At 42.0% G+C, this 21,365-nt stretch overlaps 1 protein-coding gene across 6 annotated transcripts in view; it reads right to left on the bottom strand.

Annotated features, from left to right (window-relative positions):
- NECTIN3 (nectin cell adhesion molecule 3) overlaps window positions 1-20,009 on the bottom strand; it is a 60,710-nt gene extending 40,701 nt beyond the window's left edge. For 3 of the 6 annotated variants that reach the window (XM_063148213.1, XM_063148214.1, XM_063148215.1), the window contains exon 1: window positions 19,751-20,009. In XM_063148213.1, coding sequence (XP_063004283.1) covers window positions 19,751-19,952 — 202 coding nt within the window. In that variant the 5' untranslated portion in view covers window positions 19,953-20,009. The remainder of the gene's footprint in view (window positions 1-19,750) is intronic. The other 3 variants (XR_010026658.1, XM_063148212.1, XM_063148216.1) reach the window with 2 other exon arrangements.
- Window positions 20,010-21,365: the final 1,356 nt, after the last annotated feature.

The raw sequence follows: 21,365 nt of genomic DNA, 5'->3' as shown, positions 1-21,365 counted from the left end.
GCACCCTTCTGGCAAGACAGGGTGGCCATACTGACCCTTTCTAGCCACTGATTTTCCATAACCTGCCAACTATTTCCACAAGACAAAGCCAAACTACAGAAGAGCATAAAAATGAATTTTTCCCCCTGTATCAGCAAGTTATTCAGCTCATGGGTATACATGGCCTTAGCACAAACTAGTGGCAGGGAACTCAGAAGAGGCCCAATCACAAATGGAGCAAAACAACAAGAACATTCCATTTTGCAGACAGCAAGTTGCTATGTCAGCAGAACACTCAAAGTCAGGCTAAGCATTGTTTGGCCAGTTGAATTTCAGCTGACATCAGAAAGCTTATTCTTGCAGTCCTCCTCCTCCTCCTGTGTCAGCACTCATCAGGTATCTAAGAGACCCCTACCTTCAAAAACTCACTTGCTCTCTTCCCTATTTAACCTTCTGAATTAGCCCAGCCAATCACAAGAGGCAATGCAACACAGGCAATGAGCACAGCTCCACAAATCCAGTGGCATTTTCAGATTTGTTTAACTGGAAAAACAAATCACTCAAAGACACTGCAGAAAACAAGCTGAAACCTCAACTTAAGGCTTTATAAAAATATATGCCTAAATGACTGGGAAGAAGTCAGTGTGTCTTTTGAGCACCAGGGCATGATCAAATTACTGTGTCAAAAAAATATCAGAACCAAGGAATGGAGGAGATTCAAGATTAAGTAGTACAAAATGCCTCAACACCAGCTTCCAATTAGAAGTGCTAACCAAGTACGTAGGAAAAAACTGCACTTAAATCAAAGAGAAAGTATTATAACCTAGTGTTACTCTCACCTAAGGATCTGCTTTATCGCAATCCTTGCTTGAAGTGGAGTGTCAATCGGTTTTTTGAGGACAAGTGAGCTCAGATCAGGAACAGCACAAGATTAGGTTCTATAAGCATTGCATTTACAGGACTCAGCTCAAGTTCCTTTTTTTTTTTTTTGTACAAAGCTTGCCTTATTTTTTTAAAGAAGAAAACCAGGAATGTATTACTTCCATCTCAAAACTTCAACTTAAAACCTTGTTCCATGCTTAGCACACAGTATAACAGGCATAGAGAAGCCTACCTGAATGTAAAAAGTTTCAGTGAAATGATGCATAGCAATTTGATAGTCTGAAGCCAAGACTACTGAAATTCTCAGGCTCTCTCAGGCTGCTTTTTCATTTTACTGAAGTTCAAGGGATTCTATCTTTTAAATCAACTTTACCTAATACCGACAGGAAGCTAAAAACATTATGATGTAGTGCATGCAAATCCACCACTTGCAAATGGTTAACTTCTGAATGTTAACTTCCTATGCCTGCAAAAGGCCCAAAACGAGGTTCCAGTGTCGACTTTATAGTTTATGGCATAAGCAGCTCTCCTCTAGGTGGCTATAGCCTGACTTCTTACAAAAACCATAGAAAGGGGAATATAACTTCTAGTTGAAAATTATAAAATAAAGTTGCACAAAGTCGTATCTTTTCCGAGCAACTGAAAATTCAAAGAGACTGGCAACAAGAACTGTGTGAAGAGGTCAGTCTCAATTTCAGTGCTGTCTCAAAAGTTAGCTGTTGCTGAAGGGTTTTACTAACATCAAGATCCAGACTGATGGATTCTCAGTTAAGTGCTATCACAGGATGTTCTGCAGAATTCTGAAACACTCTGAACCACCATCTGGCTGCTCCTAAAGGTACAGCTGACAAGATATCACACCATTCAGCCAGGAGGCTTGTTGTACTCTGCTCCTTCATTCCCCACAGCTGATGGAAGAGACTCTCAGTTATCTCCCTCTAGTTGCTGCATCAACATGTGTATCTACATAGAGGGAGCAAGGAACAGAAATAATTGTTGGGAAAGCTACAGCTACCATTCGTAAGATAGCATCCAGAGCTCAGAGAGAGAACTCACACTGCCTGTTAAAAGGCCAGGTAATGCAATACTGGACAAAGAACTGTCATCCTAGCACAAAGGAGTCAAAGATGACAACATATGCAAATCTCTTCAGCTCCACAATAAAAAATTACCTACAAGACTGACATTTGCAACACAGAAAGCAAAGAAAGAGATTTCAAAGAGACACTTTACTCCAATGCAACACAAAGTCAAAGAAAAAGTAGTTACAACTTAGAGTTTAACATTAGCTCGAGCCCAACTCATAGAGGCAGGAGTTGGAGCATCAGAAACACTCTGCCCCTGGAGTCAGACTTGGCTGTTACCCACCATTCTTACTTCAGAATGCCATTTTCACATGTGAACCAGTGCTTCTGTTCTAGTTTATCTCCATGTAAGACAGCACTTGTGCCCCTGCATACTCTGCTTACCACCATGCTCCACAGACCTTTAGTATCAAGCAGCAGGACAAGCTAAGACACTAGAGGAAGTTAAAAAGGAATGTTAGCCTCATGATTCAAATGGAGTTGGGAAGGACACTCTTAGAAAGCCAATTTTATAAGGTCAAAACTTTAAATCAAACTACTCACTAAGAATGTTTACAAAGTCCCATGAACTTTAAAACTTCGTGTGGAATTTTGACTTAGATGATATTAACATCAATGTCCATTTTACATGTTCTAACATTATAATCATTTATACATATTAACACACAGCAAATTAAGACATGCATGTTTATGCTGACACTAAACTTTCAGATGTTTTAAAATATGTTGAACTAATAAGTAAGGCAGCTGGAAGTTTTTCTGTAATTAATATTTCCAACTCTGTTTCACCAAGTCTTCCAATCCCATCTCCTTTAAAAGGAATAAGCAGGACAATGAAGTACTATTTTTCCAATAAATAGGCCAGGCTCAAAAGCAGGACTGGAGGAAGACATCTCATTTCAAGTCCCACTCCCTCAAAAAACTAGTAGTAAGAGTAAACAAGTAGTTCAAGTTACCCATATACACACCACTACTGCCTAACCACTACAAAATGCTTCACACCCCCATTTAAATAAATTCAAATCCCTAAGTATCAGAGCAATAAGTATAAATACACAGAAGAGATTGAAACAAGCAGTCCTTAATGTAACTCAAACATCTTACTGGAAAGTTTGTTAAAGAGTTCCAGATGATCTTAGAAATCTTTTGAAACACAAAAGATGAGTCAATAGTTCTGACAAACTGATCTGGTGAGAAAGGTTGAAGTCCTCCTGTGTGGCATCCAGCTTAAACACATAACCAAAATATTTAACAGAAGACTTGAGGTCAAAAGGAGAATTGTACATCTGAATCTTGGTGGGGCTGATGACTAATGCATTATACACAAAGAAACAAGTGAAGCTACACTTAACAAACCTTTCCCAGTCAGGCAGAAAAATACCTTCAAGCTGCAGCGGGTCCAAATTAGACTAGCAGCCAGCAGGAACAGGTCTAAGTAACACATTAAGAGTGTCAAATAACTGGTTAGAGAGCAAAGCGTGTTCTGAAAGCTACAGCAAGTGCATAGTGATTACATATCAAGAATTGAAAATGACACTCTGGAATATGCTAACATAGAAGTCCATGCTCTAGCCAACATCAGTGAGGCTCCATCTGGAGTTGTTCAGCTTGAACAGCACACAACATATATCAGCCATCTAGAGTGTCTGAAAGCAAAGTGCACTCAAAGGCCCAGAAAGCATGACCTACAGGAAAGGACTGGAAGAACCCATTATTATTCTCATAAAAGGTAACCCGATAAAGGTCCAAAAGAACTTACACTGCAAAAAAGAGAATGCCTGCGAAGATTAGGAAGAAGATGAACTAGTAAAGCAGTAAAAAAAAGAACAAAAACAAAAGCAAAAAAATCCCCCAAGCAACCAAGCCCATTGAAATAAAGAAATCCTTTGATGCTACAGAATATGAATTCCTCAAATAAACACCCTGGCCAAAATAACAAACCTCCACACCCTTTACTTTAGAAAGGTTTGATATTTAGTAATTAAAATTTAAAAAAAAAAAAAAAAAGAAACTAACCTAAGCTGATCCTGCACATGATCAAGGATTTTATTTGCTTTGTTCTAATAAGATTAATAGATATTTTTACTGAAGTAATAAACTAGTCTTTCTTACAATTCTTGTTAGCCAATATGACACACGTGCTGAAGGACTTAATGACAAGTTCTCACTTCAGGAACTTGGAACATTCCATCCCATATACTTATATCACTTGTTCTAGCATGGTCGTTGGGTTCATCCAGCTCTAGCTACTGTGAGAAGACTTCAAAATGCACTCCTTTTACAAGTCTCAGTCCCAGTCCTCTTCCTAGAAAACTGATGTTTCTTCAACTGTGTTTAAGACTATCCTCCACCTGCTTTGCAAATCAAGATACAACCTAGATATACATGAACAAAATAGGGAAAACACAAAATAGAAATTAACACTGACAATATCTAGAATGGCAAAATCATTTAATTTTTAATGCTCAGTAAGTAGAACTTCAAATACATTATGAAACAAAATGCCAGTACTTTCTGCTAACACATAATTACTTAGAGCACTTTCAGATACTTTTCTCATGCTCAGGTCAGCTTGCATTTGGTTTAATTCAAACATTGCAAGCTGATAAAATAGCTCCTTTCTTATCGAACGTATTTCTCATTTCCTTCTATTTGTATCCTTTAGTTACTTTTTTCAGTAAAGGTTCTCCTCTTCATCAGAGGGACAGCCAGCTCACAGCAGGTGACCAGTCTCCTCCATGATTGATGTTTTTTTATTCTGATCCACAAGCAGATATTAATCTTTTGTCACGTGTTTTGTTAAAAGCTTTTAACTCTTCAAAATTTTAGGTTTGTTTTATATTTAACTCCTCATGAAATCTGTTAGCCTTATTTTGTCCTCAGCTGAGTCACTGTGGCATCCACAAATCACTCCTTAAAAACAAGTCTTATTCTCACCAACAAGTAAGATTTAGGAGAAATGACAGCCTTCAGCTTTGAGAAAAGTAACTTTTTCTGAGCATGTTTAATAATAAGTCAAGTTATAACCTTATGCTTAGATATAACTAATGTTGCTTGCTTAAAATTTATTTTAAAGCCCAATCTCTTCATTTATTTGTAGAGCTGTGAGTTCAAGATTATGAAAGAAATTCCATTCTGGAGAGCTACAGGAACACCCAATCACATAGTTTTAGTCAGCTAGCGCTTCAGCTTTTCTGACTTCTATATATAGAACTGCCTCTCATGATACAGACAATGTCATGCATTATACAAAAATTGTCACTTTCTGAACATCGGTTCATTTTTAAAAGGTTTCAATTCTAGTATACTCTTCAGAGCTAAGAAATTTCAAAGCTGGCATTACTACACGTCAAGTTCAAAGAGGATGCCAATACAACATCATGACAGAGGACATGCTTCCCAACAGTGCACTGCCTAGTTCAGACCTTGTACAGGCAGCCCCTTCAAACCAGACCTCTGGCAAACCTCAGAGAACTGACCACCACATACTCAAGGTCTTCTTTGCAATTATACAAATATTTAAATATTTATAACAATTCATACACAAAGTTGAATACTCTCTTTCACAAAGGATGCCTCATGGGCACTGAACAACTATCTACACTTCAGCTTGCTTAACTATTCAATCCCTCAGTTTCTTAAGGTACTTCAATATTCTGTAACTCATCTTTATTCCAATTTGCTATGAGTAACTAGCACTTATATATAATTAGGGCACCTCATACTCCAAGAAATGCAACTGACATGATCCTACTATCCTCCAGCACCACCTACAATATAGCTTCCACCACACAAATCCTTCCAGAAAGAACTTGCCAGACCACGATGACTGCTAAATCTGATCTGGTCAGATAAATACCCTGCCACTTCCTTCCAGACTCCATGCCTCTCCACTCCTTAGTTAGAAAGGCAATTTAATGCTATTACAATATCCACTTTTTTCTCTTTTTTTTGGTTTTTTGTTTTTTGGGTTTTTTTTGAGGGGAAGAGAAATTGGGGGTAAGGGATTGACCGATTGACCACTAAAATATTGCAGAAGTCTGAGGAGGTATTGTCTTCTGCCTAATTTCAAAATGTGGAAGTTACTAATGACATAACACCATATTCTCTTCCACCTAGCCACAAACTTGCAAAAACATGGATTGCTGCTCCCAACCCAGTCCAAAAAACAGCTTTCTTCCAAGTTAAATGGCTATTGTTTCAACACTACCATATAATAAACTTGCCATTTCACAGACTAACAGAAAAAAAAAAGGCAACTCAATCAGAACCCAAAAATACAAAGTGTTCAGTATAGGATTCTTGTCACTGCTGTTTGGTCTCTTTCATTATAAGGTAGCAAGTCACTTTCCTGCTACACAGTGGTATTTACATAAGCTGCCATCCTAACCATGAGGGTAATTATAATGTTCATCTTGCTAGATTACCCAAAAAACTCATGTCTATCCCAGAATCTAAATTATAAGCATTATTAAGATATTCTTGACTTAATCACTCTAACTTCATTTGTCAGACTGAAGCATTCAGACTCAAATCACCGGAATCACTGCTCATCAGTACAAGCCTGTAGAGGGGAGGGGAAAACCCAACCAACCAAACTTCCACAGAAATCCTCTGATAAGGTGCTCAACAGGTCATGTTGTCAGATGCAAGCTATAGTGATCATTTCCAACCAGGTCACCTAGCAATTACCACAAACACAAGTGAACTCCTAGGCACAGCTTTCTTTATAATGCATTTATCATTGGCAAAGTCAAACAAGCTCTAATACTGACATAGAGAATAATGATTTCATGTAGGTAAAGAGGCAAGGGACCTCAAGAGGCCATTCAGTTCTGCTCAGAGTTATATCAGACTGCTTGAAGATTGGTCCAGTCAGGTTTGGGATATCACCACCTGACACTGATTCCTCAAATATTTTGGACACCTTCTCACTCACAGACAAGTTTTACTTCCTTACATTGGCTCAGGATTTTCCACACTCCAGCTTGTTCCTATTCCCTTGTGTGGGGTGTCTGAAGAAAGTGTTGATCTACATTCTTAATACATTCTCATCAGGCAGCAAATAAGGGCTCCTTTTCTGCAGCTTTCCCTTTCCCAGGCTGATCAGGCCCAGCTCTTGTAGCCTCTGCTCACACACCTTGTGCTCCAGTTGACACAGTGACCGACTTCTGGGCTTGCTCTGGTAGTGTCTCCCTGGTACCATGAGCCATAAACTGGATACAGTACTCTAGTGGCAAAATATATTCCTTCCCTCAATCTGCTGTAATGCTTAGAGACCAAGATAAGGTCTCCCTTCCTTGCTGTGAGGACAAACTGCTGATACTGCTCAATTTGTTGTTCACCAGGGCTCTAGACCTATGCCTGCCAAGCTGCCTTCTAGCCCCTTGGAACACAGCCTGTGCAGTTGTATGGAGTTCTCAGTCCAGATGTGAGACTTTAAAATCACAGAACTGTTTAGGCTGGAAAGGACCTCTAAGATCACCGAGTCCTACCATTAAGCTACAATTGCCAAGTCCACCACTAAACTAAGTGCCTGTTTTGGCCTTAAGTGCCACATCTACACATGCCGAGTGATGTTACTCAGTATGATCTGCTCCATAACCAACTCTGGCACTGAGGTCAGGCTGACAGGCTTGTAGTCTCCTTGATCCTCCTTCCAGTCCTTCTTGTAGCTGGACATCACATTTGCTAACTTCCAGTGAACTAGAACTAGGACTGCTGGTAAATCATTCCAAGTGGCTGGGAAAGCATTTCTGACAGCTTTGTCAGTAGTCTTGGGTGGATGCCATCAGGCCCCACAGATTTTTGTGTGTCTAAGTGGCACAGCAGGTTACTGATCATTTATCCTTGGATTATGGGGGCTTCATCCTGCTCCCCATCCCTGTCTTCCAAGCTCAGAGGTCTGGGTACCCAGAGAACAACTAGTCTTAACTTTAAATACTGAGGCAAAAAATTCATTATGTACCTCACCCTTTGTCACTGTTTCACTCCACATTCAAAAAAGGATGGAGATTTTCCTTAGCCCTTCTTTTGTTGCTTGTGTATTTGTAAAAATATTTTTTTACTTTCATTTACAGTAGTAGCCAGATTAAATCACAGTTGGGCTTTGGTGCTTTTAATTTTCCATCTGCAAACATCACATCCTCCTGAGTCGCCTGCCCATTCTTCCAGAGCTCATGAACTCTCCTTTTCCTGAATTCCAGCTCTCTGTTTAGCCATGCCAGTCTAGCTCCAAGCATTCTAGACACTCCTCTTCACCTTGCCAGCCTGCCTTTCCTGAAGGTACAAATGGAGCTAGCTAATTGCATGACTCCAGTCATGCAAGCTATTCCACAACATTACTGCAATTCCAATGAGATCCTAAGTCTGCAATTGTGCTCATTTGTGCTGCCTTCACAAGGGAAGGGATAAAAACCAATTTCCATCATATCCCCCTTGGACACTTGTTGATTGCTCCTTGCTTTACTTCTTTTCAGATTAGCGAAAAATCAAAGGTCATCTCAACATGCATAGTTTAAAACCCTCCTCACAAGCTAGCAATGCTTTTGGATAAGAACCCTCCACCTTACTTCATCAGACAGACCCTGCCTCTGGTTCAGTAGTCCTTGTTCCTCAGGGAAATTTCAGCAACTAGAGAAGTCCAAATAATTAATACCTGATCTCTCATGCATTTCACAATATTTACACCAGGTAGCACAGGAGAGCTGCAATGGTCAGCCAGAATTTACATATTAATTGTAAGACTGCACAGCACACATGCTGAAATGATGGTCAACCCAGCAGGCTAGGAGAAGCAATGAAGATACAAATCAAGTTTACCATATTTCTGTGTCTGTATTTACTGACTTGTGCAGTGCTATATCAGTACTTAATTATTTTGTTACTTAGTAACTTAATTTTTCATACGTATATACTTTCTGTTCTTCCGATACTACACCTCTGCATTCATTATCAAGGCAAACTTAAGTCAACTCAGAGAACCAATTAACTGCCAATTTCTGAAATTCACAATTACTGTTCAACTTAATGTTCAGACATAAGGTCTAACAAAAACATGATCAAATTCAAGCTACACATCCTAGAACTATGCCATATTTTACCTACTCAAAGGTAAGGGTGGAAAGGAGGATTTCTGAACTGCTCAGTTCAGATGAATGAAGCCAATGAAGTCAGAGTACACAGGTTGTTTTCCTTTGCCTTAGTTCATCCAGTGTAAACACAATGCAGTTTAACAAAATCAACAAAAAATCCCAATTAACTCTGACAGATACCACCAGAAACGCTGGCTAGTTTTGACAAGGCAAAACTATCGACATTTAGAGGTGTGCCATACTAAAACACAAGGTCTATGAAACTCCTAACCTAACCAAGAAGTTTTAGGCACAAACCTCCTGACTTGGGATAACTTAAACAAACAAATCACAAAACCAACTATCTAGAGCATTTCAGCCATTTTGGGGAGAACAAGGCAAAATAAGTTTGTTCTATATTTCATTGTATAACCATAGTTGTTCAATACTGGCAATATTGTTGTATTAATATCTTTGTCTTCAGTAGAATATTACTTTTATATAGGAACAATAACGTAAAAGTTCAAGTCACTCAGAACTGAATATTTCTTCAACTGGAGAAAGGGACATGGCAGAATCAAAGACTGCCCACTACATTTAGTGGTATGACAGTACATGGACCACATAACTACCAAACACTTCTGTACAAGCAATGTTTCTGAACTGCTTTAAATAAACACTGTTATCAGGATTTTAGGTACTGGGGAGTTTCTGTTTTGGCTTTTCTGTGACATGAGTAAGTAGTACGTGAAATTCTAAGCATTCAGTAACATTCTAAGCATTCAATAACAGTTGTAAACATGCAGCATTTCCTGTCCCCTGCACTGTACTTCCTACACTGAAACCAGAAAGCCATTAGAAACTGGTCAGGAACACTGGTGCACTGTGTGTCACACATACACTGATGTGTGTGACATCCTAGCAGAAGGAACAAGACCTTCAATCCCTAGGACAGCCCTCACCTGCCTCAAGTAGACCACTCCTTGACTTTTTGTATGTTGTCTTTCCACACATCACCTACTCTGGGGAGAACTGAGGTCTGCAGGAAGAAAAGGGAAGTTGTACTTTGCACTATGTAAAAAGGGAGGATGTACTTCGCTCTATGTAATGTTGCAAAGCCCCGAACAACTTCAGGAGGACAGCTAAATATTAACTTCACATTTTCAATTACCTGTAAAGCTTTAGTGTTATCTGCCAGTATTGAACAACTGTGGTTATACAATGAAATATAGAACAAACTTATTTTGTCAGGAGCAGCAAATCTCAGCTGTCCATAAAAAATCTGATGAGTTACCAGTTACATTACAAAGTTATGGGATGGCTGCTGCCCCCTGCATTGCTGACACTGCTGGCTTTTTTTAGCTCTTAAGGCCAGCTCAATGCAGGCAGTTCCAGAAAGTTAACCCCTTTTTGTCCAGGAACTGCATCACAACAGTAAGCCTAGGGAATGCTGTTTAATAGCTGCTCAATTTACTGCTAAGCTACATTTTCAGTATGTCTCACACTGTCACCCAGCTCTGTGCTGCACAGGATTGTTCTTACTGGCTACTTATTGAAGTAACAGAAAAGATGTAGTCAGATCTTTATTTAACAAATTCTCTAACATACATAACTTACATTAGGAAGTAACAATGGGATTCAATTTTGAAGTAAGATTTTAGCAGTCAAATCAATTTATAGGAAAAACTTGTTTCAGACTTTACTTTGACATTTTAATCTAAATAGAAGACTTCCAACTTCTTCTACTTTCCTTCCAAGGCTAGCAACTATAGTATACTAGCTCATGCCTGCCCATGCACACTATGTGCTTCATTTAGACTGAAAGGGACTTCTGGAAGTTATCCAATCCCATCCCCAACTGAAAGGGCCAACTTTGAAGTCAGATCAAATTACTCAGGGGTCATACCATAGTCAGGTTCTGAATATTTTCAGGGACAGAGATTCCACAACCTATTTCGGCGCTTCATTGTCTGTGTGGGAAAACATACTGCTAACACATTATAGTGACTTTCCTTGTTGTAGCTTGTGTCTGCTGCCTCTTATCCTTTCCTTTTGCATAGCTAAGGAGAGTCTGTCATTGTTTTCCCTCTACTGCCTGTTAAACAATGCCAGTAGCAATTAGGGTGCCCCACTTCAGACATTTCTCAAAGCTGAACAAACCCACTTCTCCAGCCCTCTTCATACATCATGTGGTGACTCACTACCCTAGTGGCCTTTCACCTCTGCACCTGCCGCACATTTGGGAGCACAAAACTGTGCACCGTACTTTTGATGTAGTCTCACAAGCTCTAAATAGTAGAAGTCCAAATTGCTTCATTGAACTGGCTGAGCACGCCCAGTGTGCTCTTTATGTTTTGCACGACAAAGCACATACTGTCCCACAAGGACCTTTATGATCTTTCCTGTAAAGGCACCTGACACCAGTCTGCACCACATCTCTGCTGCTGCATGGGGTCATCCCCCCCCCCCCCCCCCCCCCAGACACATCCGCTTTTGAATTTCACAAGGTTTCCAACAGTTATTTCTGACCTGTGGACATCCCACTCAATTAATCCCAGTTTTCAGCAGACAACTGACCCCTATAGCCATCCATAGTATCCATAAATTTGCTTGAAATGCCTTACAACCTGGAAGAGAGGTCAGAATGTAGCTGAACTGCCCCTGCACTGGTGCCATCAGTGACCAGCCTCCAGATGGACTCAGAATCTTCTGAGTTCAGCAGGACACAAAAATTTTCCCCCATCTAATAATCCACTTCCCAAAACATATCTCACCAGTTTAGCTACAAGGAAATATTAGGAAATCCTATTAAAAGCCCCTTAAGGTTAATAACACTCACTATTCTTTTGCCCAGTATCTTCTCCCATGTACTTACAGCAACCAATTCAGGACCTCTTTTCACAGCAGTCTCAGATTGTGGAGACACCATTAAAACTGCTTTCCTCACTTCAGTTTTCACCTATTTGTAGCCACACCAACTTATTATACCTAAGCCATGTCTCTTGAGACTCAGAATATGCAGCTGTAGAGTAGCTCTGGAGATTCATCACAAAAAGAACTTTCACTAACAATTCTGTAGAGTCACACAGTCCTCACCTCTTTCTGTAAGGTAGAACACTGCTGAATCATTTTAAGATTTTCCATAAAGCCTACACAAATCTGTTTCTCCACAAAAGATTACATTCTGATTTATCAGGAGGTAGTTTAAGTTATTAAATATTCAGGTGGAAACACTGATACATCAATTGTGATAATCTGGTTATAGTAAAAAACCTAATTACTTACAAATGTTGAACTTAACAGTTGTGTTATATTATATATATGTACACACACTATAGATATACTATGGTTTGGGTTGGAAGGGATGTTAAAGATTGGAAGTAGAACATATAAGCCACATGCAGAAGCCTAAACCACCTGGGATACCTCAGACAGCTACAGAGAACTTAGTATGCTTCTTCCTATAGATCCTATCCCGGATAAATGGCTATATTACACTTGCTAGTTACCAGAGGCAGATTATTTTATGCTACCTCAGTTACCAGTAACACACTGAAACTTTCAACAGGATGCATTTAAATTTCCCAAGAAGTTATTCACAGTATGGTCACAACCATCAATTTCTCATAGTTGATTACTTTAGTAGTGTCTTTTTAAATGGTACAGTGCCTTAATGAAGTCATAATAACATTACTTCTGTTTCAAGAAAGTTTATCTGTTGAAATCAAAAGTGCATTGAAGCGGTTAAAACACAGGAACAGCAGCATTGGTGAAGGGTTGACTAGTGGATTTTTATAATGCAATCTTTATATTAAAAAATCATATTGAGCTTAACAGCTCTTGACTTCTCTTCTCCAGTTGTTAGCAATCAACCTTAGCAGAGTTAGTTATTCATTGTGGCAATGGTCAATAGTCAATGTTGGAGAAATTAAAGGAATTTGGGGAAAAAATTACCCCCAAGTTATATATGAGTCAGAAGTCTTACCCCCTAAGTTAATCTGTTGCTATGAGGAAGTTACTTGGTATTTGATGTAATTTAACTTTTACAACATTAAAGTTACTATTTTTCTACCAAGTTATATACACTGGAAAGAAATTAAGTTACCCATCTTGAACACGTCAACTTCATATCCTTTCTCCAGCATCTCTTCATCCAATAGGCTGGTTTTGGTTATGCTTGTCCCAGCAATAATTAGTTTTCAGCTTATACAAATACATCACATGCAGCATGGCTGGGTGGCATTTCAAGTTAAAAAAGCAACAGAAGTGGACAAAGAATGCCCACACAAAGTATGAAAATGTTAAATCCAACACTAATCTGAGTCTTCTAACTGAGGGGCTAATAAAAATAACAAATCCAAAAGTAACCAATAAATTCATCAAGCTAGCTCAGCTGTTTTTTTTTCCACTCATTGGTACACATATCAGCTATGGAGACCTGCCTGACTGGTCTTTATTCACCTTTAGCAGGAGACTACCATTTGAATGACTCAATTTCAATTTTGCACATGCCACTGCATTACACTGAAGTATTCAAAACAACAGTCACTTTCAAAAAAACACTCAGCTCTGTACAAACTAATCCCAGAACTAGTTTAAGAGCTATCATGTTATACGAACCTTGACCAACAGAAAAGGAGAAAACAATGAATCCCTGTAGACATATAACGTTATCTTAAATGCCACATAATGAAAATCTGATGTGGGAAGGGGGTCGGGGAAGGGAAATGGGCAAGAGCTGTCTACTGCTTGCAGATAATCTCAGTATTCCTGTCAATTCAAGAGTTACATTCAACTAGTCTTCTCACTGAAAATAAGATGGATGATATTTTACACTATTAAAGAATTAAAATTGCTCCTACTCCTGCACACTACTTGAAAAACAACTGAAAAGAAGCAGAAATACTTAATAAAAGTATGCAGCTATGATAAAAGTGGATTGTCTGGAAGCTTGTTTCTGCTTTTCGATACCTGAACTAAAAGTGACCTTCTTGGTAACAGGCTAAACTTTACCTACCTTTACCTTCCCATACACTTGGGAAAACCAAGGTAAAAGGATAGAGGACATCAACAGCAGCTATAAGACATTAAAGGGTTTTTTTCATTACTGCTGCTAATTTTCTTCTATTGCTAACTTATGGACAGAAAGACGAATTTTTGGGTTCACGTTCACAGTTGAAGCAGTCCAAAGTCTGAAAGCTAATTACCTGAAAAGTAACTCCTGAAGCATTCATGTATTCAATAACACCAAAAAAGTGGGTTTGGTGTTTTCACCATGACTCGGAAGTTGTGCTACACCTCAAAGCTCTTCATCACGAGCTTACATACTAAGCAACCACGGGCCACCTTTTTTAGAATCAAATGAATGCAAATATTGTCCATGAGGCCCCTCAGGAGCCTCACTCATACACACCTCCACCTCCTTTTAACACAGTGTTTTACACCTTCGCCATCCAGGACATCCAGCGGAGTAAAACAAGCTTTCACCCAACAGTTTTACCATCTGTCCCCATGACAGAGACAGAAACACAGTAATTATTTCCCCTGACACATCCTTTACTGCACAAGTCACATCCTTTACTGCACAAGTCACTCTTTATTTGCTTCTCATATATTTCCTTGCATTTTTTCCACATTCAGCTATTCCCATCTTTTCTTTCTTAGCTTTTCTTGTGATTTCTCCCCATACTCAGATGATACTATTTTCTAGGCAATCCTTCTGCTTTCTAAACAGAAATAAAGAATAGTACTAACGATCCCTTTAACAAGAAAGCTTGATCAACCTATTTCATGCCTAATCAAAAATTCATCATCTCCAACCTCTCAATAAAAATACATTACTGCATTTCAGACACCTATGAACTCTGAGGCATGGAATACAACTACCCTCCAAGTAAGTACTGCTCAAAAACTCTTGTTTTAGACAGGCTAACCCTATCAAAAACAAACCATAGAAACACAAAAGTGTTTTGGTTAAAGGCACCTTTAAAGACCATATATACCTCCACTTCTAACAACCACTAAATCCAAGAACATGTGGCATAACAAAGTAATAATAATTAAATAATTGCACCTATACCTATTTTTCACGTAGCAAATCTGGTCACTTACTTCCAACTATCAGCTGCCTTAGAAAATTTCTGAGAGAAACTTCTGCATAACAATCCACATACCAATCAAAACAGAAATCATCAGGGTAAAAAACCAACCAAGCAAAGTTCCAATAATGCTCATCCAATACAACACATTCATTCCAAGCTGGAAACAAGCTTAAGGTACAAAAACAAACAGCAAAGTAATCCATCATCACAGAGCCACCTTTAAGTGGCAGTGCACAGGGGCTCCAGAGCAAGCAGAGAACACACAATCTCAGCACTCTCACTTGCTGGCACACACACCCAAGCAGTCTGCAACTGTACCTTCTGATAAAGAGCTGTTTGGACAAAGCTGAATTCAGCCACACAGCAGCCACCTACACAGGTTGGTGTAACAGCAGATGCAAAGTTTATTGCTCTTCAACAGATAACCAACACTAAAAAATAACTTTTACCAATAGCATTGCAGGCAGCTGGCACTTAGCAAGATTATCTTCTGTGTACCCAGTTTTACTCATCTCTTATCTTAATTTCATCCACTCTGGATTTGTTTTCTACAAATTAAAATTCAGACTTTTGATTCTAGAGTTTCTAATTTATTTTTTCTTTGAGCTTCACAAATGCTCCACTCACTAGCCCCAGACACTGCTTTCTGAAGCAACACACTCCCAACTCCTTTTCCCTTCTCACATTAGATGCAATCTACATCACATTGTGCCTACCTTAAAAGCTCTACTACCAGGACCTGAAGGGTAATTAACTGGTACAAGTAGTCTATAAAGTTTACATATTTTTGCTTCTCCTCCTACAGAACAGTCCTTTGTTTCTCAATATCACCCTGTCATCAATACTACATAAAAGAGATCAGAAAGAAAACAAGCTAGATTTGACCACATTTTTAAACAGGATACTTGACTCTCTATCTCACAAAAAGTAAATCCTGCTAGAGCTTCTTTTGTTTCCACTATCAAAGAGAATGCATATCCCATGACATAAAATTCAGTTGCTTAAGAAGACAAGAGAGAAACACTGTTTAAATCAAGTAACTGGTCAACTGTTATGTAGCATAAGTGGCTAAATAACCATCACAATTCTTTTATAGTACTCCAGGTGTTCAGATCCTAACTCAAATAACATTGTACTTCATTTCTATATGTAAATGGGAGTTCTTGCACACCAAAAGCATCACAGTGTAACAGTAACATGGAAAAATAGACGTACCACAATGAAACAGCTAAGAATTCTTTCAAAAGATCACACCTCATATTCCAATGAGTTATCCTCAAGTACAGTCTGGACAAACTTCTGGCAACATTAAAAAAAGTTTTTGTTAATTATCAAACAATCCAGATTTAAACTCTCCTATCTGTTGTTCTTACCAGTGCAGCTGCTCTGTTTCTTCACACAGCAGCTTCATACACTGCCCAACCTACTACATGGTTCACCACTATTTCATTCCAACTTTTCAAATACCTTCCACAGCATTCCTATTCCTTCTTTCACTGCTGTTGTACTCCTTCACCAAACACCTGTTCAAACAAGCATTCATTTCCATACCATTTTCAAAACATAAATGCATATTTATACGCAGATTTCTTAACTATTAACATAAAATGAGGAAAAAACACATTCTGTTGTCTTGATGATAACTCTACTACACCTTCCCATTTCCAAGTTGGCAACCTGCTTTGCTTGACATTCAAATTTGCCATGACTTCACCTGAAAAAATAGTAAAAATGTTTCTAGCCAGATTGTTTTCATCAATAATTACTTTGGGGATTTTATTTTTTTAAAATTATTTTTGTATATGGTACACTGCACTCTTATATTATCTACACCTTTATAACCCAATCCTTCCAGCTCTACTGCCAGTCTGGAGATCTGCATTCCAGGCTCCTGTAAGAAAAAAAATTCATTGGGATCTTAGATGACATATGCATACTTCTTTGTCTAACCTTACTGAGAAGCTTAACATAACCAGCAATTTAAATTGAAAAAAAAAAATATTTCTTCAACAAAATATCTGAAAAATGCATCTTGAACATCCTTCTATTCACCTCACTTTACAGTTCTGCTTATTTTTAATTCAAGCTTACATTTAAAAAAAAATTTTGCAAAAAAATTTTCACTGTGTGCAAACAAATGAGACATAGGAATTATGAGGAATTTGTTATTTAGTAGCGCACAAGTCCTCATTTACAGTATATGTTGCAGGACATAACTCCAATAAGCACAGCTGAAAAGCATTTGCTGCAATGCAAAATAAGTTACTTTATAGATTAAAGGCTATGATGATGCTCCTATAGATGCCACACAAGTCCCCTCGGTCAAGGTTACACTACTTTGACCACGTAAGTTCAGTACGCACTTTGTGGCATTGAGCACTGTTTGACAGGGAAGTGGAAGGAGTACTTGTATGCACAACCTGAAGCCAGTAGTCTTACTTTCGTTAAAAAAGCAGCATTTATTAAAGCAGGTCTATATTTACTCAAAAACAGAAAAGCTGCTACTTCAGATTCCTGATATGTTTTCTCTTTCCCCCTTCAGTTTTTTGGTGCCAGTGTTGAGATGTTTTTGGCAATATTTCTCTGAGGAATTATAGCTCAAATAAATAATTTCTAACTGTCAATCAAAATGACTGGATAAAAATTTATTTGGTTTTGTAGCGACTTTATTCTACTAGGATTGGGATCATTTATGGCAGCGTTTTCAAATCTTTCTTTTGCTACTATTATCAGAATTAGCTGAGTAGCAGGACAAAAGGCAACCAAAAGCAATAAGTAGTTTGGGGTGCCATCAACATGTAAACATGCTCAAAACATATTTAAGAGCACAGTATTAATATTTTTCCTTGGTAGTCACATGTTACAGTTACAAATACAACGAAAACAACTGTGGGATATTTAAAGGTGAAAAGAAAACTAAAACCTAAGATATTGACAAAAAAACCCTCTTTACCTGCTGCTTACCTCCAAGTCTAAAAGTCTGTAACAGTTTTTCAAGTTTTCCCTTTTACCTTCAAAACTTTGTGCTCAAAGAACAGAATTGTTTCAACACAACATTGCCACTTCTGGCTGAAGTTCTGAAAAGTTATCACTTATGCAAAAAAAAAGAATCTGGGAAGACTGACAACCCGAATTACACTTATCAAGACTAAAATGGTTGAGTCGCTGTGTGACACTAGGCACGGATGCTATTAGCTTCATTGTTACTATTAACTTCACATTTAGATGTAAAAATAGCTTGTCAAGGTCATGCCAAGTCTGTAACTTCACTTTTTTAATTGCAAAAAAGCAGAAATAACACTGAACAAAGGGAGGGGAGAAAAACGCTAGCGCAAGAAGTTTGCCTTCTCGATATTTACAAACTTAGTAACAATCACCTTTTTGGAAAGCTACATCATTGCCAGAGGGGGGAGACTACTACATGCACCAGCACAATCCTACAGCGCCTCAACTCCCTCCCTGAGAAAGCATTTCTCAGATACTACACAAGTGTTTTACGGCGGCATGCCTTGCTCGTTCCTGGGTATTTTTATCACATGAACCTCCGGAGACTCTAACTTCTTCCTCCTTCATTAAAGAGAGAAGGGACACAGCGTCTCCTATAATAAAATATCCTTGCCAACTATTCCCTTGCATCAGGAATAAATACAACGGCAGGATGAGGGTTTTCGATTTGCTCTTGTCCAAGTCTACTTTTATCCCCTCTCATCTTCCACTGCTGTAAAAAAATAACACTACACTGCATGCAGTACATTAGAAATAAATAAATAAATTCCTGCTCAGTTTCCAACTGCTACGTTGCTTGTTTGTTCCCCACAGGAAGATCAACTGGAGCGGGGGGGGGGGGGGGGGGGGGGGGGGTAGGTGATGGCATTTTCCTGCGGGCGGTCACGCCAAGCCCGGCGGGGCCCGCACCGCAGTGTCCCTGCTCAGGATGCGGGTGATGTAGAGCAAGCACACGGTCCCAGCTCAGCGGCAGCGGCGGGCGACCCCACACCGAAACCAGCACGGTTTTCACCCTCATTGAGAGGGAACAACGACACCGGCCCACGCCTCCTGAGGCAAAGCGCCTTCTATTCCTCCCCCCAGGCACACCCGGATAAAACACCAAGAGCCTTCTGTCCTTCCTGCGGGATGGGAAATAAGGGGGCGGGGGGGGGGGGGGGGGAAGCACCCGTGAATTCCCGCAAATAAGCGAAATCCCGCCGCTCAGGACGGGAATTACGGCGGATAACCTGCCGTCCGCCGGGGGAAGCCCCAGCAGGAGAATAAACTTCCCCTATTGCCCCACCCGGGCCGCTGCCACCTCAGCCCAACCGCCAGGGATACTTGGCCTCCCGGGACACCCGCTCTCTCGACTGCGGTCGCAGCGGATGTTCCCGGAGGAAAGAGTCCATAGGTCTCAGCGGTGCGGGCTCCGGTTCGGACCTGCCTCGCATACCTCCCTCCTTCACTATCCCAGCCACGTCCTGCCCGGCGCAGGGCGGCCGGCGGCCCCCGCCGTCGGGCGCCAGACAAAGTTTCCCTCAACTCGGCCGCGTCCCCCGGCGCTGCCGGGGCTCGGGTTTCTCTCCTCCTCTTCCTCCACCCGCCCCCTCGCCCGTCCGCCAAGGGGAAAAGTTCCACTTACTGCAGCAGAAACGAGAGAAAACCAGCCCCAGGAGCCCCAGCCCCGGCCCGGGAGGCACCGCCAAACGCAGCAGCCGCCGCCGCCGCCACCACCGGGGGGAGGCGCCGCCACCAGCCGCTAGGAAAAGTTCCCGGCGGGCGCGAGGAGGCGGCGAAGGAGAGAAACCAGCAGCAGCCTCCGCAGCGACTCTAGCCCCTGCCATTCTCCGGGCTCGGCTCGCAGTCGCCGCCGCTACGACGCCCGGCCAGTCCCACCCGGTCCCGCTGCCCGAGCCACCGGCGCCTCCCCACACGGAGCCTGTGTCACTGAGCGGGGCGGGGCGCGGCGCTCCCGCCCTCTCCGAGCGGACCGCACCACCCACCGCAGGGAGGGGGGAGCAGGGGAAAGCGGGACCCGTGTGCCAGGCGCTTCTACCGCGACCCCCACCACCCCTCCCCCGCCCCGGGGCGAGTCGCCTCGCCCCCACCTTTCCCGCCCCGCGCTGTGGGACTCGCAGAGGCGCCCCGCGCATCGGGGAGGGGGTTTCCCGTCGGTATCAAGGGTGCCGCGGGAGGCTGGTGGGAGGGGGCTTAACGGCGTCCTCCCCCTGGGGGCTTTTGGTACATTCCGCCATCGCCCGAGCGCGGTCGCGGGCGCCCGCCCCGCCGGACTCTGCACTCGCGACTACCTCTCGCGCCGCCCCTTAGGCTCCTGCCGTCCCCGTCGCCGGGCCGGGGTGGCCTGGGCGGCCACTGTCCCACGAGCTGGGGATCGGCTAGTAGCGCTCGCCCTGGGCGGGGAGCGGCGGGGGACCGGCCGCAGCACTCACTCTGCCAGATGCCGGGCGAGGGCATTCCCGAGAGCCGGGACATCCGGCCGGGGCCGCTCCCGGATGGTCGTGGAGGGCCGGTTCCTCCTCGGCGGAGGCGGCTGGCCGTTGGGCTGGAACCCCGCACTGGGGCCGCTGGCGTGCAGCACGTGCCCACTGGTTTTGCCAACAATAAACTTTCCCGGCGTTGTCCTCGCGTCGCTTACGCTGCCCTTGGCAGAGCCCCGTGCGGGGCAGAGAGGGGCCGGGCAGGGGCTCCGCTGCCGCAGCTCTTCCCGACGGGGCTTGGGCCGGCGTCTGGGCGGCACTCGGGGAGCGTGGAGCGCACGGCTCCGAGGCGGTACCGAGCCCGTCAGAGACGGCAGGATCCGAAGGTCTGAAACCATCTGGGACCAGAGCGAGCCCTGTGCAGAGTTCACCGAGGAATACCAAATACAGCCCTGTGAAGCTCGCGCAGAGGGGCGGGCAGGGGTCCGGGGGCAGCAGGCAGCGTTTCTGTCACGCTAATGCCTTTAGGGATTCTTGGCTGTAGCACAGCACATAGCTTTGCTCTGAGAAACGCTGCCACCGACTTGGGCAGAGCTGCCCCGCAGGGAGCGACGGTGCCCCAGCCACGGGCGGAGACCAATGCTCCGAGTATTGTTAGGGCTAAGTGACTGCTCGAGGTGAAGAGGAAATTTGTGCCTCTGCCCAAGGTCCCTGGAATCCAGCTAAGGGCTGTCTGAGAATTAGAGCAGTCTGTAACCAGGTCACAAAATTAAAGGTGACTTTTATGAGAAATGCAGTTTCTTTACTGCATCTCGGCGC

This window comes from Melospiza melodia, chromosome 2, assembly GCF_035770615.1.
Source record: "Melospiza melodia melodia isolate bMelMel2 chromosome 2, bMelMel2.pri, whole genome shotgun sequence".
Lineage (NCBI taxonomy): Eukaryota > Metazoa > Chordata > Aves > Passeriformes > Passerellidae > Melospiza > Melospiza melodia.
This window is presented reverse-complemented; position numbering and strand designations above follow the sequence as displayed.